We start from the raw sequence: 20,312 nt of genomic DNA, 5'->3' as shown, positions 1-20,312 counted from the left end.
AGATACATTGGATTACTCACAGACGAAATGCGTCTCTTGGAGAATCCACTGTTTTCACTGTAAAAAAAAAAACACGCAATTATCACCGGTATGGTATTTATTTTAATATTAAACATGACATGTCAAAAGTGCTTTACTCACTCATTCCTGCCAAGGTCCAGGGGCTCCATTTTTAACTAAAACATGAAAAGATTTGTTTGTTTTATTAGTAAAGTTTACTAAAGTTTATTCATAAGGAACGATTGTAAAGAAATGCTACACACAAAAAGTGATAAAACAAATGTATGTCAATACATTTGAGACTGGTGTGCACCATAAACAGTAACACGGGTAGTTTCACTGTATAAACTTATGTCAATTTAGTAAGAGCGCCTTTGTAAACAAACGCCCGCCCAAAAGTTCCAACAAGCTTTATAATAAACGACAAATCACAAAACTACTACTACTACTACTGGGTTCAGGTTCCCTTGAATGAAACAAGACACTGGAAGAATTTCGCAAAGTCTGAATTTGGGTTTTATTCTATCTGTATTTGACTGTTAGCATTAGCATATATACGGTATCCGTTTTTATTTGGCTAGTCGCATTAGCATTTGTAAGTGACTGTTAGCATTAGCGTGATATTGACACAAGTGCACAAATAAACATGCTGTACATACCTTGTAGTTGTTACTGCTACTTGTTACATAACAATTATATCCATTACGTCCAGATGAACCAAGTTGGACATAAGAAAGGCTAACTTGGACGAAGCTAACGTCAACGAGAGGTTAACGTCAGGAGTTTTGAATTTAGCCGCCTCCGCGCATGCGCATTAGGTGGTTTCCGGAGCAGGTTAGTTGTTCATCTTTTCTGTATGTAACTATTTTTATTTTTATGTAATTATTGATGTAATGAAATGGGCTTACAGTGTTATTGAATAACGCAACGTATATAAAATTACATGAGCGTTAGAAAAAATATACGGCAACCGTCCTCTGACTGATAAAAAAAAGTGACGCCAAAAGCGGAAATGACGATGCGGGACTGGTAGTTTTGAAAATTAGTGTGGTTGGTGTGCTTGTTGACAACTTCATGAAACGATTCGATTAAGGTATGGTATATTAAACTGCGTAAAAGTTGTGTCCACTTGTATTTTCACCCCAGATACTTTAACTTAAGCGGCTAGCATATGCGAGCTGGTCCATTACGAACCGTTCATTGTGTTGTATTTTTGTAGTCGCTGACGTCTCGGATAGAACAATGTCAAAAATTCCCAGAGGTGAGCATAAACTATTTTCTTAAGTTGATTTTTATTGATTTTATTCAAAAACGCTGACCAGTCGGGCATCATTCCACAGAGATCAAAAAAGGAGCTCATAGAAATGAGATGAAAGAAGGAGCAACTGCAACTAATACTCATCAAAAAGAAAACATAACGCGGTAACAAATCTCTTTTTAATACACACTGTACCTCGATGGGAGGGAAATGATGCGTTCACTGCTGTTTGGAGGTTGCAAAACAGCATTTACAGTGCATCCGGAAAGTATTCACAGCGCTTCACTTTTTCCACATTTTGTCATGTTACAGCCTCATTTCAAATTGTATTAATTTAATCTCTTACCTCAAAATTCTACACAAAATACTCCATTATGACAATGTGAAAAAGTTTTTTTTTTGAATTTATTAAAAATAGAAAAGAAAAAAATCACATTTACATAAGTATTCACAGCCTTTGCCATGAAGCTCAAAATTGAGCTCAGGTGCATCTTTTTTCCACTGATCATCCTTGAGATCTTTCTACAGCTTAATTGGAGTCCACCTGCAGTAAATTCAGTTGACTGGACATGATTTGGAAATATAATAACTGTCTATATAAGGTCCCACAGTTGACTGTGCATGTCAGAGCACAAACACCAAGCATGAAGTCAAAAGAACTGTCTGTAGACCTGTTGTCTTGTCTTGTCTTGAGGCACAAATCTGGGGAAGGATACAGAAAAATTTCTGCTGCTTTGAAGGTCCCAATGAGCACAGTGGCCTCCATTATTCGTAAATGGAAGACGTTTGGAACCACCAGGACTCTTCCTAGAGCTGGCCGGCCTTCTAAACTGAGCGATCGGGGAAGATCGCCAGACGAAAGCCATCAGACCAGAGAATTTTGTTTCTCATGGTCTGAGAGTCATTCAGGTGCTTTTTGGCAAATTCCAGACGGGCTGCCATGTTCCTTTTACTAAGGAGTGGCTTTCGTCTGGCCACTCTACCATACAGGCCTGATTGGTGGATTGCTGCAGAGATGGTTGTCCTTCTGGAAGGCTCTCCTCTCTCCACAGAGGAACGCTGGAGCTCTGACAGAGTGACCATCGGGGCCTTGGTCACCTCCCTGACTAAGGCCCTTCTTCCCCGATCGCTCAGTTTAGAAGGCCGGCCAGCTCTAGGAAGAGTCCTGGTGGTTCCAAACGTCTTCCATTTACGAATAATGGAGGCCACTGTGCTCATTGGGACCTTCAAAGCAGCAGAAATTTTTCTGTATCCTTCCCCAGATTTGTGCCTCAAGACAAGACAAGACAACAGGTCTACAGACAGTTCTTTTGACTTCATGCTTGGTGTTTGTGCTCTGACATGCACAGTCAACTGTGGGACCTTATATAGACAGTTATTATATTTCCAAATCATGTCCAATCAACTGAATTTACTGCAGGTGGACTCCAATTAAGCTGTAGAAAGATCTCAAGGATGATCAGTAGAAAAAAGATGCGCCTGAGCTCAATTTTGAGCTTCATGGCAAAGGCTGTGAATACTTATGTAAATGTGATTTTTTTGTTTTCTATTTTTAATAAATTCAAAACATGTCAAAAAAACCTTTTTTCACATTGTCATAATGGAGTATTTTGTGTAGAATTTTGAGGTAAGAGATTAATTTAATACAGTTTGGAATGAGGCTGTAACATGACAAAATGTGGAAAAAGTGAAGCGCTGTGAATACTTTCCAGATGCACTGTATGTCCATATATAAGTCGTACAATTGTGTATTGCAATGAGCTCAGATATGATTCAGATATTCATTTATAGCATCTTTTTTTTCAGAAAAAATGTTGCCCATAAGGATTATAAAGGGTAAGCAGTACAATGCATTAAATTTCCGTTCATGCAATATAATTATTTTTTTTAATCTGTCATCACACATTTGATTTCCTCAGGGTTTCAACAAGGCATGACATGCAGGAGCAACTGAAGGAGCAAAATCAACAGTTGACGGCTGCCAATGAGCAACTGCAGAAAAACCTGTCAGAGACACAGGTAGAAAGATCAACTTTGACTCCATGCAAGGTGCTGCTGTGTACACGTTGATAGCCTAGTGTTGTTTTTAATACACAGCAAACAGTAACTCATTTGGAGCAACAGTTATGTGATCTTGGAAAGGAAAATTCCGTGTTGCAGAAAAACCTCAAGGACTGTCAGATACTCCTTGTGGCTACAAAAATAGACCTCGGTAAGTATACCGTATACAACATGCTCTGTTGTTTATTGCTTGTCGGAAATGAACAATCTCCTTGGTTATTAGTTTCAGGAGAAGTTGTTGGAGAAGCTGCACGTCAAGATGAAGAACAAAGAAAAGAAGTAATGGTATGTTCATCTTCTTGTGATCCTTTTTCTTTCAAAATCAATAACTTTGTGTCCTGTTCTAGAGCGTCTCCGCAGACGTGCTGAGGGAATTAAAGGATTTCAGTGTCATGGCATCTCAGCAGCGATCTCGTCTACAGGTCATTATTGTATTAGTACTGTGATTCTGACATTGATACTTATTGTTTTTACCTTGCTGTGTTTTGACATTGTGAATATCCCCTATTTTACATGTTTGAAGGAAATCCAGACAACAATGACAAACCTGAGTGAAGCAAGGCAACATATGCTGCAAGAGAGGGAGACTTTTTCCCTGGAAGCTGCCGAAATGGAAAAAGCTCTAATGGAGGCAGAGGCTTTATTATTGTAAACCTGTAGAAATGACTCAACTGAACTGTGTGTGTGATGGCTCATAATGACTTTTAATATTGTGATATCTTCAGTCTAAATAAAAACGTTATTTCTTCCGTTTTTGAATTATGCACTGAAATTATTGTGTGGGAATTATTTTCTTATTACACAATTGGTTGAAAATATTTGAAAACAACTACAAATACACCATGTAGTAGCTATTTGTCCTTCTAAAAATAAACGTAACTTAAACTATAATCAAAAGGCCACTGATGCACCACGGGTTTTGTTTTACGCAGGCTAAAGAGTCATTGTCCAAACAATCTTGTTCCATTTTTTTCTTATTTCCTTTTATTACCAAGCAAGCAAACAAACAAAAAATGAACAAGGCCCTTGTCTCCTGTTGCCTCTCTTGCGCTGGTACAAAAACCATAGGCCCACCCCGGTGCATGCTGGTCCTGTGAGCACTGCCTACCTAAATATATTACAGGTGCCCAGGGTGTTATCCAATGAAACAAACCCACGAATTAACTACTAATTAACCCCAACAAAATATGATAGATAAACAAATAACAAGAAAATATTATCGAGTAATCCAAACAAAACAACAAAAAATAAATCAACATATATTAGAAACCTAGGAACACACTAATAAATAGCTCCTACACACCATTTGTCGGACCCAATCTCAATTTTATAATTTCCCTGACCGAGACAATTGAGAGCACCGAGCAGTTGCTTCCCCTTGTGACCTGTAGGTGGCAACATTGTACATAATGTTTGTGAACGTGTAGATAATTCAACGAAGAAGAACATTGCGGAAGAAGACTCGTCAGTTGTCCTTCAGACAGAATGAGCTAACGGTGTTGAGCTATAGTGAGTAAATACTGCCAGAAATGAATAATTGTGATATTTGTATCTGTCTAAACAAAGCACGAGTGACTAAACGACTGAAAGATAACGTTTTCACTCTTAGTAACTCGGCGCCACATGCTCGCGAAAATGATGTGCCAATCGTCTGTAGAAATACACTTATGTGTATAACTCTCCAAAGTAAGAAATAAATCGAGTTTCATTCGTTCCGAATAACCAAAGAAACAAAAGTGGCTTAAAAAATAAGAATTTGTAGTGATTTGACGTTGCACTGTAAAAAATATCAGAAAGGAACGTCAAATTTGACAAACTTTGAATGGAGACTGGCCTTGTTTTTATTTGGAGGGGTGCTCAGTGTTGTCAGAATTAATCTGCAAGGATATGCTGTTGATTTCGGTGATGTGATCTGCCTCAACCAGTAACAAAGATATGAAAAGCGGTATATATGAATTAAAAGTATATTTTCTCTATTTTTTTAGAATATGGCTGCAGGTTGTGTGAGACTGCTCCTCTGTCATGCAGTAAAAACCGTGTACGGTGGCACTTTCGGATACAGGACAGCAACAGCACAGACTCTCATCAGTATCGAAAAGACATTCATCTTTGCCAGCGCTCGACGATGGTCTTCCTTGGGCACAGAAGAGGATGATACAAATCTCAATCCTGCAGCACAGAAGAAAAAAAAGCAGGATCCTAGGGCCCGGACCACAATCTCCAGTGTTGGCCGTAAGATCCCGCATCGGGAGATCCGTGTGATCAGCGAGGCGGGAGAAAACTTAGGTGTCATGCACCGTGGAGAAGTGATCCGACTGATGGATGAGAAAGGACTCAAACTGGTGCTCCTTGGTGAACATCAGGACCCTCCAGTCTATCGTCTGATGAGCGGCAGACAGATCCACGAAGAGCAGATGAAGATGTGGGAGAAACAGAAAACCAAAGCAGGTACAATGAGCCAAAATCATTCATCTCCGTTCTGATATTTTGGCAGGTTTTCATGTAAGCATACATAATAATAATAAACATTTTAATCAATAACCTTATTGACAAGCAAAACCATGTCTGATAACTTCAATATAAAATGTAACACATATAAAGCCGTTCTTCTCCGTACAGCTCCAGTGCAGGTCAAAGAGCTCAGCTTCTCATCTGGCATCGCTTCTCATGACCTGACGGTCAAACTGAAGCAAGTGGAGAGCTGGTTGGAGAAGAAACACCATGTTAAGATAACACTACGCGTGGGACGCAACACACCTACAAGCAACCCGGTAAAGAAGAGAGCTCCAATTGTTTTTCCCTCCAGCTGTCTTCACCGGCAAATCTTATTTCCCACAGGATGATAATCTTCAGAAGATCGTGGAACAAATGGAAGTGATGGTGGGATTTGTTTCCAAGCCGAAAGTGATACGCGACGGTCAAGCGGCTATGTGTGTCCTCCGGCCACCTTCAGCAAAGGAACTGTCCAAAAACCAAAAAGATCGGACTTCATTGCCACAGTCTGATAGCTCACAGCCTACCAAGGATGAGCTGTCACCTCCTGTCATAAAAGAGGAGTCTCTGCAACAGTGACATGTGAGAAATAGAAATAAAACCTATTTGCAAGTCAATTTTGTGTTGGCATGAAACAAATATCATGCAGTAAGATTAAAAAGAACCAATGAAGAGACTCGGTAAGTCCACTTGGGCCTTTACCTCAGTGGTAATGTGACTGTACTGTGACTTAAAGGGAATTTTGCCCAATGCCACAATCTCTGTGTGAGACATGAACACACGTCTTTCCAGCTAAACAGCTAAAAAAAAGACTTAGCTAACAATGCATGTAATGTGAAACACCAAGCTAACCAAGCTACAGCGACATTGTTGTTATTATTCATTGTTATTAACGTTGTCACGGTGATGGAACTACATGACTGCCGCATTGACACTTTGCCACAGCACACAAGTGCCTCAGACTTCTACCACTTGGAACTGAAACCAGGAAAATGCAACAAAATGGTTGGCTATGAAACATACAAGTGTATTCAAGAGTCAAATTGCTTGCTGAGTACGATAAATTTGTACATGTTGGCAAGTCTGCACTAACATTAAGTGTAGAGGTAGAGAAGCATTGCTTTAAGCCGAGCGGAGGAAATGTGCAAATTCAGCAATTTTTACTCATTAAAATGTTGTAAAAAAATGATTGAAAAGTACATTCCTAACTAAGAATTAGATTTGTGTTATTTCGTGAGATGTGTGTGAGTGATGGGGAGAAAAGCTCTGAGAGAAGTCAAATTCATGTCAATATGGTAGTGAATAATATAAGTTGCCTGACTGTTTGACATGTTTCTTGGAAAAATGTCTTGGAAAGAGGCAAAAAAAAATATCACTGCTGCATGTGTGAGTAACGAGAAGAAAAGCTCTGAGAAAAGTTGTGTGGCGCCACCCGGTGGTTTGCATGTATAAATCTCCAGACCCCAAATAAAAGATGACAGTACTTTTTTATACCGTTTTATATAAATGTTGGGGTTGTAGCGATAATCATCAGTACTGATAATTATCGGCCCGATATCAGCCTAAAGATGCAATATAATATTTTTTTTCCCGATCATGAAAATCAATATTTTTAAAATGATGTATGCAACACATGTTCATTCCACTACACATATTGGACAATTATGTTTTTTGGCCAAAAAGCCAATATCGGACATTTGTAGTGATTTCTTTTCTCCCCGGACACACGTCCTAAGGTAATTATATTATTATTTATTTATATACTTATTTTTATTTATTATTTTTTAATTATTATTGTTATTATTTATGTACATTATTTATTTATATATATATACTTACTTATATATTTATATACAGTGAAGAAAATAAGTATTTGAACACCCTGCTATTTTGCTATTTCTCCCACTTAGAAATCATGGAGGGGTCTGAAATTTTCATCGTAGGTGCATGTCCACTGTGAGAGAGATAAACTAAAAAGAAAAATCCAGAAATCACAATGCATGATTTTTTAACAATTTATTTGTGTGATACAGCTGCAAATAAGTATTTGAACACCTGTGTATCATCTAGAATTCTGACCCTGAAAGACCTGTTAGTCTGCCCATTAGAAGTCCACCTGCACTCCATGTATCATCCTGAATCAGATGCACCTGTTTGAGGTCGTTAGCTGCATAAAGACACCTGTCCACCCCATACAATCAGTAAGACTTTAACTTGTAACATGGCGAAGACCAAAGAGCTGTCCAAAGACACCAGAGACAAAATTGTACACCTCCACAAGGCTGGAAAGGGCTACGGAGCAATTACCAAGCAGCTTGGTGAAAAAAGGTCCACTGTTGGAGCTATCATTAGAAAATGGAAGAAGCTAAACATGACGGTCAATCTCAATCGGAGTGGAGCCCCATGCAAGATATCACCTCGTGGGGTCTCAATGATTCTAAGAAAGGTGAGGAATCAGCCCAGAACTACACGACAGGACTTGGTCAATGACCTGAAAAGAGCTGGGACCACCGTTTCCAAGGTTACTGTAGGTAATACACTAAGACGTCATGATGTGAAATCATGCATGGCACGAAAGGTTCCCCTGCTTAAACCAGCACATGTCAAGGCCCGTCTTAAGTTTGCATATGACCATTTGGATGATACAGAGGAGTCATGGGAGAAAGTTTTATGGTCAGATGAGACCAAAATAGAACTTTTTGGTCATAATTCCAATAAGCGTGTTTGGAGGAAGAAGAATGAAGAGTACAATCCGAAGAACACCATCCCTACTGTGAAGCATGGGGGTGGTAGCATCATGCTTTGGGGGTGTTTTTCTGCACATGGGACAGGACGAGTGCACTGCATTAAAGAGAGGATGACTGGGGCCGTGTATTGTGAGATTTTGGGGAACAACCTCCTTCCCTCTGTCAGAGCATTGAAGATGGGTCGTGGCTGGGTCTTCCAACACGACAACGACCCGAAGCACACAGCCAGGAAAACCAAGGAGTGGCTCCGTAAGAAGCATATCAAGGTTCTAGCATGGCCCAGCCAGTCTCCAGACCTGAACCCAATCGAAAATCTTTGGAGGGAGCTCAAACTCCGTGTTTCTCAGCGACAGCCCAGAAACCTGACTGATCTAGAGAAGATCTGTGTGGAGGAGTGGGCCAAGATCCCTCCTGCAGTGTGTGCAAACCTGGTGAAAAACTACAGGAAACGTTTGACCTCTGTAATAGCAAACAAAGGCTACTGTACCAAATATTAACATTCATTTTCTCAGGTGTTCAAATACTTATTAGCAGCTGTATCACACAAATAAATTGTTAAAAAATCATGCATTGTGATTTCTGGATTTTTCTTTTTAGTTTATCTCTCTCACAGTGGACATGCACCTACGATGAAAATTCAGACCCCTCCATGATTTCTAAGTGGGAGAAATAGCAAAATAGCAGGGTGTTCAAATACTTATTTTCTTCACTGTATTTACTATTATTCTAAATTATTTGTACAAATTACTGTTTATTTCTTTTCTCCCCGGACACACGTCCTAAGGTAATTATATTATTATTATTTATTTATATACTTATTTATATTTATTATTTTTTATTATTATTTTATTATTTATGTATATTATTTATTTATATTTGTATACTTATATATTTGTATACTTATTATTATTCTAAATTATTTAAATTATTTGTACAAATTACTGTTTACGCTGTACATTGTTCATATCTGATGTCATCTATTATTCTCCACACTATTTACTATTATAAATAAAAAAAAACAAAATTAAAACAAAATTAAATTAAACATTAAATATTAATAAATATAAAAATATTAAACAATAAATTAATAAATATAAATCTATCTATCTATCTATCTATCTATCTATACATTAAATATTAATAAATATAAAAATATTAAACAATAAATTAATAAATATAAATCTATCTATCCATCTATCCATCTATCCATCTATCCATCTATCCATCTATCCATCTATCCATCTATCCATCCATCCATCCATCCATCCATCCATCCATCTAATAGAGTAGTTGATTCGAGAAAAAACTATTGACAGCGCCATGTATCTGGCCTTTATTCAACAATGATATGATTTTTGGTAAAAATAAAGATCTAATTTGTCCTACAGATACATTCACGTGTCACAGATCAATATGTTTCCATGAAAGAGTCACTTCAACACGTTACCGACACCTCTCTAGAGCTTTCAACATTAGACACACCGTCTTCGGAACTCGCACATGCTCTGTCTGCACATTTAAAGGAACGAACCAAACCAAACAAATAAGAACCTCAGACATCCAACCACCTTAAACCCCATCCACCCCCTGAAAATATAAACTTTCCTAAACTGTAAAAAAAAAAACAATAGGATAAGCAGCTTTAACTAGCATGCGTAAACAACATTTGTCAATAAGCCTCAAGTACTTTGTAGGAGGAAAAGGGTTTAACAAAGTGATAGTCCAGGTTGCCGCAGTGAGGGCATTGCTGGACGTTGCTGTACTCTGAGAAATACTGCATCCCCACACGGACATCCACCACTGGCTTCCCGCAGTGTTTACAGTTTAGACGAGCCTGGTGGCACACACACAGGGATGCGGGTCAGATCATGCTTTAGCGTATAACTGTATAACTGTATCGTTATATATTTGGTGTTTCTACCTGGCAACAGGGCGAAGCAGCCAGGATGTCGTAGGTGTACATGGTGCCGAGTTGGTGCCAGCTCCCATCCCAGCGGGACTTGCACTTGATGCATACGATCTTGTGGACACCTTCTAGACAATCCACACATACGGCATACAGGTGCATTAACCTTCCTGTTAGAGATGAAGACACATGATTAGCTGCTAAATGATAGCACATGTTGGATATTTATACAAATTTCCCCACTGAGGGACGAATAAAGGCGTATCTTAATCTTAAGCTTAATCTTAATCTTAATCTTAATCTTAATCTTTACCAGACTATGTACTCCTCTTTCTCCTCTGTATCAAGAATTAAGAGTTGGACAATATCGGAAAATAACTCAGTAATATTGTGAGAAATTTTATATTATGTATATTGTATATTATGGGATTCAATTAAATGTTATGAGATTCATATTCATATTACAAGATGGAAATTTACAAGAAGAAAGTTGAAATAGTTGGCAATTTAAAAAAACATGATAATGGAAAAAAACAGATGTAATTTTACAAGAATAAAGTCAAAATATTAAGAGAAAAGTCATATTCTAACGAGAAATAAGAATTTTGTCATTTTAGTAGTATAGTATTCAGTATTAAAGAAGAAATATGTTCATTCTGAAAAGTCTGATAATTACCGTACAAAAATATGATTCGGTCGATATCTGTATTTTATTTTATCTGTATATTTTTTCCCGATGGTGAAAACGGATATTTAAAAAATGCTGCATACAACAGATATGTTTCGGTATCGGTTGATATCGGTATCAAGAATTGAGAGTTGGACAATATCGGCATATCAGTTTTCAGCAAAAATAGCCAATATGGGGCATCCTTAGTCATAAATATAAGAAACTTGACAAAATTACATTTTTTTGGAACGTTAGACGGCACAGTGGTCGAGTGGTTAACGCGCAGACCTCACAGCTAGGAGACCAGGGTTCAATTCCACCCTTGGACATCTGTGTGGAGTTTGCATGTTCTCCCTGTGCATGTGTGGGTTTTCTCCAGGTACTCCGGTTTCCTCCCACATCCCAAAACATGCTAGGTTAATTGGTGACTCCAAATTGTCCATAGGTATGAATGTGAGTGTGAATGGTTGTTTGTCTATATGTGCCCTGTGATTGGCTGGCGACCAGAGTGTACCCCCCCTCTCGCCCAAAGACAGCTGGGATAGGCTCCAGCACCCCCGCGACCCTCGTGAGGAAAAAGCGGTAGAAAATGAATGTACATCTAATAATCACAGCTGTCAATTTTATCGCAAATGTTGATCTGAAATCACAGGATTTTTTTTATGGGTGTATTAATGACAAAAATGACTGAACATGCTGTACTATACCGTGTGTACATTACGGCTTGAATATGTATTTTAGTAATGAGGCACAATGAGGGGTTTTCCTGGCTGGATTCGTCATCTTTTACAGATTTAATTTCCTAAGGTGTTTTCCATGTAGACTACACACAAGTCTTTAAATAACATCCATGCTGTCAAAGCACATCTCAATCAAGCCCAGTCAAACCATTTCTCTCCAGAAAAGGGGACAAAAAGCATGCAAAGCATAATTCACGATCCTTTCATGCTTATGCATATTTAGGCATCGTACATATCAAAGCGTAGGGTCCAACACATCAAAGAAGCATATGCAAGAGTAGGGGCTAATTCGTAATGATGGCTGGTCTCTGCAAAAAAAAAAAAGTGATAATAGGCTGGAGCATGGGTGGGAAATGGGGGAGGTTTAAAGAGTGTCATCAACTTGCATTATGCACTGTTTTTAATGATTAAACCTTGCATCATATTGCATTTGTGTGTGGCTTCTTTCATTTGAGGACTTGTAGTACAAATAATAATAATAATAATGATTCCTGTGCATCTTTTCACCAATGCTCCAAAACACTCATATCACTCCCCATTGGATCCAGACCTTCATCATTCATGGTCTTTCTCCAGCATACTTGGCTGAATTGTAAATGGCTGGAACCAATCTGGGGGTCACTCTTATACTGCCTTTGCCTCCAAGCTTTGGAACTCCCGTCCACCTGCTATCACGGCCTATCAAGGTTTTAATGTCATTTAACAGAATGATCTTATTTGTAATCATATTGAAAGCAATCCATGCATTCATTAGCTCCAATAGCTCATTGGTCTAGCTCTAAGTTTAGGGTCCAAACCTTTTCCACAGAGGGCAACATAGCTGAAAAGGGCCACTGTGATATTTTGAAAAGCAACACATGTGGGTAAATATGTGGGTAAATATGCAAAGAAGTCTTTGCTCTTTCTTATAAATATGTACATTTTTCTAGAATAATGTGTGTACATTTTATATTTTGATTTTATTCCCATAAAATTTTAACTTTTTCCCCCAATCTAATGTTCCATTCATTCATTCATTTTTTTCTACTGCTTTTCCTCACAAGGGTTGCAGGGGTGCTGGAGCCTATCCCAGCTGTCTTCGGGCAAGAGGCGGGGTACACCCTGGACTGGTGGCCAGCCAATCACATATAGACAAACAACCATTCACACTCACATTCATACCTATGGACAATTTGGAGTGGCCAATTAACCTAGCATGTTTTTGGAATGTGGGAGGAAACCGGAGTACCCGGAGAAAACCCACGCATGCACGGGGAGAACATGCAAACTCCACACAGAGATGGCCGAGGGTGGAATAGAACTCTGGTCTCCTAGGTGTGAGGTCTGCGCGCTAACCACTCGACCACCGTGCTGTCTCATGTTCCAAAAAAAATTAATTTTTTTGAGTTTCTTATATTTATGACTAAGGATGCCCCATATTGTCTATTTTTGCTGAAAACCGATATGCCGATATTGTCCAACCCTCAATTCTTGATACCGATATCAGCCGATACCGAAACATATCTGTTGTAAGCAGCATTTTTTAAATATCGGTTTTCACCATCAGGAAAAAATATACAGATAAAATAAAATACAGATATTGACCGAATGGTATTTTTATACGGTAATTATCAGACTTTTCAGAATGAACATATTTTTTCTTATAATCTGAATACTATACTACTAAAATGACAAAATTCTTATTTCTCGTTTCTCGTTGACTTTTCTCTTAATATTTTGACTTTATTCTTGTAAAATTACAGCTGTTTTTTCCATTATCATGTTTTTTTTAATTGCCAACTATTTCAACTTTCTTCTTGTAAATTTCCATCTTGTAATTATAAATATGAATCCTGTAACATTTAATATAATGCCATAATATACAATATACATAATATACAATTTCTCACAATATTACTGAGTTATTTTAAAATAGCTTTTTTTCTTAAATATTTCAACTTTATGCAACTAAACTTTTCTCTTACTGTCTCTTACTGTCTTTTTACTGTCTTTAAATGATAGATTATTGAGAAAGAGGCTGCATGGCCTCACAGCTAGGAGACCCCAGTTCAATCCCACCCTCGGCCGTCTCTGTGTGGAGTTTGCATGTTCTCCCCGTGCATGCGTGGGTTTTCTCCGTGAGGCGGCACGGTGGTCTAGTGGTTAGTGGTACTCCGTTTTCCTCCCACATTCCAAAAACATGCTAGGTTAATTGGCCACTCCAAATTGTCCATAGGTATGAATGTGAGTGTGAATGGTTGTTTGTCTATATGTGCCCTGTGATTGGCTGGCCACCAGTCCAGGGTGTACCCCGCCTTTCGACCGAAGACAGCTGGGATAGGCTCCAGCACCCCTGTGACCCTTGTGAGGATAAGCGGTAGAAAATGAATGAATGACTAAATTATTGAGAAAGATCAGAATTCCTATTTTTCCCTCATTATCCTTTATTTCTGGTATTTTATCATGCAAATGTTGACAGTTATGTTGTTGTTATCAGTGCTTGGCAATGTGCAAATGAAACCAAAGCACCCCACATGATGCAATGAACCAGGTCTAACCTTGCAGGTGGCACGGAACATCATACTCGATCTCATCGTGGCGTGAGGGGCTGAGAAACATCGTGCCGTCCACGAGCGGAAATTGCTCAAACACTGGCAGCGCCCGGTGGCACAGCGCACAGTTGACCACGTTCCTCTGGCTGGCAGTGAGGGTGGACAGGATGAACCTACAAGACAAGAGCGGGGGACTTTTCACAACTGATTCTCTGCTTGTTGAGAAGGTGACTTCCATTTTTGTGGTCACGCTAAAACCAGATACCATACTTCCTGTTTGACTTAGTTGTCGTGTCTTGGAAGCAAAACACGTGCTATTTGTACGTCAGATTATGTATATGCTGGAATTCATTCTAACATCTGCAATGGAATAAAAATAGTATCTTCAAATATGCTAAGACTTTCTACAAGATGTTGGATTGTGTTTGAAGGAACTTTTGTCCATTCATCAAGAATAATCATTTGTGATGTCAGAAGTGACTGATCTTAGTCTGCAAATTCCAAAGGCGTTTGATAGAGTTGAAGTAGCATTGTTGGTATGCCTGGTATGCTTCAAATTCTTTTTTTGGTTATGTATATAATAATGAAGTATTGTTCAACTGTGCTGTCTTTCACACCAACAAATGTCCAACTGATGTCCTCCTCCATCTGGCCTTCATCTGGCCTTCATCTGGCACATACACACCAACGACTTCACAGATTTTATGTGACCACCAACCGGCATGGGGGCGGCATGGCGGTCTAGTGGTTAGCGCACAGACCTCACAGCTAGGAGACCAGGGTTCAATTCCACCCTCGCCCATCTCTGTGTGGAGTTTGCATGTTCTCCCCGTGCATGCGTGGGTATATACCAGGGTATATGCCATATACCAGGTGGGTCCAAATTGCAGCACAAACAGTAATTTTACATGAATACAATATTAAAAATATAAAAAGTTTAATTGCATAAAGTTGAAATATTAAAGAAAAAAAGCTATTTTAAAATAACTCAGTAATATTGTGAGAAATTGTATATTATGTATATTGTAATTATGGGATTCAATTAAATGTTATGGGATTCCTATTCATAATTACAAGATGGAAATTTACAAGAAGAAAGTTGAAATAGTTGGCAATTAAAAAAAACATGATAATGAAAAAAACAGCTGTAATTTTACGAGAATAAAGTCAAAATATTAAGAGAAAAGTCATATTCTAACGAGAAATAAGAATTTTGTCATTTTAGTAGTATAGTATTCAGATTATAAGAAAAAATATGTTCATTCTGAAAAGTCTGATAATTACCGTATAAAAATACTATTCGGTCGATATCTGTATTTTATTTTATCTGTATATTTTTTCCCGATGGTGAAAACCGATATTTAAAAAATGCTGCATACAACAGATATGTTTCGGTATCGGTTGATATCGGTATCAAGAATTGAGAGTTGGACAATATCGGCATATCGGTTTTCAGCAAAAATAGCCAATATGGGGCAACCCTCGTGAGGAAAAGCGGTAGAAAATGAATGAATGAATGAATGAATGAATCAACCGGCATGGCCATTGTCCTACCTGCGAAGTTCTTCTCCCTGGCCTGCCTGGGCATCGTCCTCCATGCGAACATGGTAGGTGTTCAGTTTATGGCGAGGGATGTGAGTGAGAAGTTCCGAGAGGTCCAGCCTCCTTAGGAACTGCATGGGCTGAGGAAGAGCACCGTCACCCACACTCCCCGAGGCGAGCCGGTGATGCAGCGGGAGGGTAAAGGCCATAGGCAGGGGTAGAACGGCTGCGGGGTCGAGCTGAGGAATGCCACCAGAGCTTCTGCTGAGGGCTCCCCCGACTAAAAGGTGCTTGCGCTGCGTGTCCATGTGGACTGCAGATTTGAGGAACTCTCCTAATTGACGGGAGCCCCGGAAAGCTGCTCCACCTCCACCAGGTCCGAGTACAGAGGTCGGTGAGAAGGAGAAACCAGATGGAGGAGACTGTCCTGGGGAGTCACACGGAGACTTGAGAGGAGGCCCCAAAGGAAAGAGTCCCCCCGTTGCTCCTCTTTCAACAGAGTTCTGCCGCTCCATTGATTGTCTCCTTGGTAGTTCCTGACTCGAGGCTCTGTGTGCTGTTTTACCCGATCCCACTACTGGCTTACTTTTCCTCGGCTCCTCCAAAAACCCGTCCGCGGAAGCTGCGGAAGCTCCTCCGCAGGCCCCCGTGCGGCCGGTGCTCCTCTCAGATGGCTTCTTCTTTCTCTCGTCCTGCATGCGTTTCACCTGATACCAGTCTGTGTCTTTCTTCAGGTGACCCTGCCCACAACGGCAGGAACAGAATCTGAAAGCCAAGTCATATCCCTTCTTGGTCCACATGTTCTGCCGGCATTGTTTCTCATTCCAAGAGCGTGCGCGGCCAATGCAGTTGAACTGCACCAGAATGGAACTCTCCCATTCGTAGAAACACTGCAGATGCATCCAGTTACCGTGAGGACACAGCTCATTGTTGCAGAGCACCCGCTGGTAGTCATCCTTCTCCAGGTCAATGGCACAGCCCAAGCTGCAGCCCAGGGGGGTCGCACACTGGACCTCTGAAGAACCAAAAACAAGTAAAGATCAGAGATTAAGAGTGCATTACATTACATGTTTGTTGTCGTGGGAGAAAACACGGTCGTTTTTGCAGAAAAACAACAATGAAATTTGGGCTGGCTTGCGACGAGAACGTTCCTGCTGTAACGTGATGGTTCTTCCCAGGAATATGCCATATGCTTCTGTCGAATGACAAATCCTAACACATGCACATTCAATCCTGCTTTTACACAACATCCAAATCCCTTCATGAAGAATCTCAATTACAAGCAAATGAGTTCTAAAAATAACAAGATTTTTCCGCCAAAAAATAGACCAAACAACTCAAGACTGTGAACGGCTCCACTGAAGCTGTGCCAACATTCTAGTCTGTTGGTGAAAAAAACAAGCAAACACGTAAACGATTACTTTGTTCTGTAGGAATATCCTGAACCAGTTGCTCAAGGTTCTAATTTCCATTGATTGGACTGAATTAAGGGCGGCACGGCGGTCTAGTCGTTAGCGCACAGCTAGGAGACCAGGGTTCAATTCCATCCTCGGCCATCTCTGTGTGGAGTTTGCATGTTCTCCCCGTGCATGCGTGGGTTTTCTCCGGGTACTCCGGTTTCCTCCCACATTCCAAACAATTGGCGACTCCAAATTGTCCATAGGTATGAATGTGAGTGTGAATGGTTGTTTGTCTATATGTGCCCTGTGATTGGCTGGCCACCAGTCCAGGGTGTACCCGGCCTCTCGCACGAAGACAGCTGGGATAGGCTCCAGCACCCCCGTGACCTTCGTGAGGAAAAAGTGGTAGAAAATGAATGAATGTACTGAATTATTATTACTATTATTATTATGATTTCATCACACAATGGGTACACATGTGACATTTGTGCTAGTATAGTTTGCGATTGATAAGAAATACATATTTTTCAGTTACATCCATTCCAAAGGGTCAGAAAAACCCAATAAATATTTTCCCATAAGAAATAATGTAAATCCAATGCATTTGTTCCAGACCCCCCCACAACACACACACAGGCCGGAATCTGTCCATAGTGACCCACCTTTAAAGACCTCTGATGTATAGTGAAGACTGATTTGAGTTAGATTATGAATACATCCGCATGAAGTTATTAGTGTGTAATAAGGAGTACCACTGCATTGGTGTCCTATAAGCCACAAAGGAGAGGGGTGCTGAAGGGCTATAAGTGGGTGGGCAGACATGTCACTTGCAATCCACGCAATAACATAAGCACAGACTTCAGTTCAATCTATGGTAGTAAATCTTCATTCCAAACTCTGGTCATATTTTGGGCAATTTTAGATATTTGTCATTCCAGTGCAGCATATCACATCACAACGGCCAAAATGCTGTATTAAGAAAACAGCAACAGTAGGTTTCCTTTTCGGCAATCATGAAATTAGAAAGGGACCTCATCTGCAACAATGTTTGGTTCAATTTCACACCAGGCCTCCAATTGCGTCAAGTCGCGGAGCCTACATTTGCAGATTATCTGCAAAGTCATAAAAATAGCATTATTTCCAATGGAAGTTTTGAACGGCTCGTTTCCAGTGCAGCCACAGAAAACCGAACAGGAGCGGAGCCGTTTGCAACATCGCTGTGTGTGCAGGCATGTCAAAGAATGTCCCACAGCGGCACAGGCACAGCAAGGGAGGCAGCATCACCAAACTTGTACATCTGTGTCCTGTTTCCTCTCTTACCACTCGAACGCTCGTTCCCGGGTGCAGCAGCAGCAGCAGCAGCCGCCGCGGCCGCGCCTCCGATTGCGGCCGCACAGGCTCCATTTTCCTGCTCATCTCCGCTACTGTTGGTGCGTTTGCTCTTCTTCCCCTTGTTGCTCTTCTGGTTGGGCATTTTTTTTTGTGACACGATTCGAATGTTATTTTCGACCGCTTAACACCAACGACTGCTGACAACGTAGTCGGACATTTCTGTTGACTCCATTTCTGCAATGCTAATCTCGATTGTTTCTGTGAATCACAGACGTGTTGTTGTTGTTGTTCTAGTTGTTGTTTTTAAGTCTCTTCTGTGTACGATAGGCCTACGGTTGTGCGGCTCTGACAGCAGCACTTATTAAGCTTCTATAACCTTTAGGAGAGAAGGCGTGTCCCTCTCTTGTTTTCATTCCTGCTCTGTCGTCTTCTCCAAACCCCCGTGACGTCAGAGGACCCCCGGCATTGGCCTACGGCGACTCGTGCCGCGTTCAAATGCCCTGGGAAAGGTGGAAGTTTCATCGCCTTTGAAACGCCAGTCAGAAAAAAACAGCGTCGGTGTACTTCACTGGCGGTATGTTTGTGAAACGATTAAGTACGAAGAATTACGACGCAGTAATGTCAATGTCATTTAAGAAAGTCAATAAATGAATACATTTGATCATATAGCAATACTTTTGTTACATTAGCATAATACAAAAAACATGATTGGATGACAATTTAGATCTGAGCCTATATATATATATATATATATATATATATATATATATTTAGATGTATTTACTGGCATTCTTATTTCTTTTTAGTTATTTAATGAATTGAATATTTAATGATACATAATCCTATTGATCAAATATAAAGGACATGGAATTATTAAAGATTTCATGAATATATAAATTCACCACAAAATAAACATATTGGGAGTGAACAAGTAACTACATTACTGTAGTAACATTTAATACAATTTAAGTAATAATTTCATTATTTCACATTTTTCATTTTGTTTGTTTTATATTTAATATTTATATTTAATTTATATTTATATTTCTCTGTATGGAGTTTGCATGTTCTTCCTGTGTATGCGTGGGTTTTTTCATTTTTTCAGGGTACTCTGGTTTCCTCCCCCATTCCAAAAACATGCTAGGTTAATTGGCCACTCCAAATTGTCCATAGATATGAATGTGAGTGTGAATGGTTGTTTGTCTATATGTGCCCTGTGATTGGCTGGCCACCACTCCAGGGTGTACCCCGCCTTTCGCTCAATGACAGCTGGGATAGGCTCCAGCACCCTACAACCCTCATGAGTGGTAGAAAATGAATGACTGAATGAATGGTTATTTTTAGCCTTATGCTAAAGCTGTTTGAAGATGAACTATATCAGCAAGTTGAAGTATTTGTGATTTTTGAAATAAGGAGTTAGTGCTCTCTATAGGCGTCATTATGAATTATCCTTACTGACCTTTTTTGCAGTACATTTAGCGAGTGAAGATTGCTTTTATGTAGGAAACTTATGACAACATGTATTTCCCAAGACTCAAGTTGTAATTTAAGGGTGTGTTTCTTCATATTTTCATAAATGCAGCAAATGACAATACTGCATGTCCCGTGTTAACCGTCCAAAAAAGAAAACAT

The 20,312-nt window shown here is 39.7% G+C and overlaps 3 protein-coding genes and 1 long non-coding RNA gene across 6 annotated transcripts; 2 read left to right on the top strand and 2 right to left on the bottom strand.

Moving 5' to 3' along the window:
- Window positions 1-20: 20 nt before the first annotated feature.
- On the bottom strand, window positions 21-866 carry LOC144902119 (uncharacterized). The gene is made up of 3 exons (XR_013630389.1): window positions 660-866; window positions 142-176; window positions 21-57 (listed from the first exon to the last, which is right to left on the bottom strand). It is a non-coding gene; the product is annotated as an uncharacterized LOC144902119 (long non-coding RNA).
- A 135-nt stretch (window positions 867-1,001) lies between these two features.
- knstrn (kinetochore localized astrin (SPAG5) binding protein) lies at window positions 1,002-4,018 on the top strand. The gene is made up of 9 exons (XM_058057703.2): window positions 1,002-1,093; window positions 1,220-1,261; window positions 1,341-1,422; window positions 3,065-3,094; window positions 3,178-3,277; window positions 3,356-3,470; window positions 3,543-3,604; window positions 3,667-3,741; window positions 3,843-4,018. The coding sequence occupies exons 2-9, from the start codon at window positions 1,243-1,245 to the stop codon at window positions 3,969-3,971; spliced, it is 612 nt and encodes a 203-aa protein (XP_057913686.2). The 5' UTR covers window positions 1,002-1,093; window positions 1,220-1,242; the 3' UTR covers window positions 3,972-4,018.
- Window positions 4,019-4,674: 656 nt separating this feature from the next.
- On the top strand, window positions 4,675-7,258 carry mtif3 (mitochondrial translational initiation factor 3). Of its 2 annotated transcripts, none has more exons than XM_058057874.2 (4): window positions 4,675-4,828; window positions 5,305-5,767; window positions 5,939-6,090; window positions 6,158-7,257. In XM_058057874.2, the coding sequence occupies exons 2-4, from the start codon at window positions 5,308-5,310 to the stop codon at window positions 6,389-6,391; spliced, it is 846 nt and encodes a 281-aa protein (XP_057913857.2). In that variant the 5' UTR covers window positions 4,675-4,828; window positions 5,305-5,307; the 3' UTR covers window positions 6,392-7,257. The 2 variants fall into 2 exon arrangements, with proteins under 2 accessions (XP_057913857.2, XP_057913858.2); XM_058057875.2 differs by lacking the exon at window positions 4,675-4,828 and adding an exon at window positions 4,846-5,005 and having other exon boundaries at window positions 6,158-7,258.
- A 2,607-nt stretch (window positions 7,259-9,865) lies between these two features.
- heca (hdc homolog, cell cycle regulator) lies at window positions 9,866-19,133 on the bottom strand. Of its 2 annotated transcripts, none has more exons than XM_058057864.2 (5): window positions 18,669-19,133; window positions 15,961-16,963; window positions 14,413-14,579; window positions 10,481-10,635; window positions 9,866-10,393 (listed from the first exon to the last, which is right to left on the bottom strand). In XM_058057864.2, the coding sequence occupies exons 1-5, from the start codon at window positions 18,820-18,822 to the stop codon at window positions 10,229-10,231; spliced, it is 1,644 nt and encodes a 547-aa protein (XP_057913847.2). In that variant the 5' UTR covers window positions 18,823-19,133; the 3' UTR covers window positions 9,866-10,228. The 2 variants fall into 2 exon arrangements, with proteins under 2 accessions (XP_057913847.2, XP_057913848.2); XM_058057865.2 differs by having other exon boundaries at window positions 10,481-10,593.
- Window positions 19,134-20,312: the final 1,179 nt, after the last annotated feature.

Source organism: Doryrhamphus excisus, linkage group LG19, assembly GCF_037039965.1.
Source record: "Doryrhamphus excisus strain RoL-2023G ecotype Guam linkage group LG19, RoL_Dexc_Guam_v1.1, whole genome shotgun sequence".
NCBI lineage: Eukaryota > Metazoa > Chordata > Actinopteri > Syngnathiformes > Syngnathidae > Doryrhamphus > Doryrhamphus excisus.
This window is presented reverse-complemented; position numbering and strand designations above follow the sequence as displayed.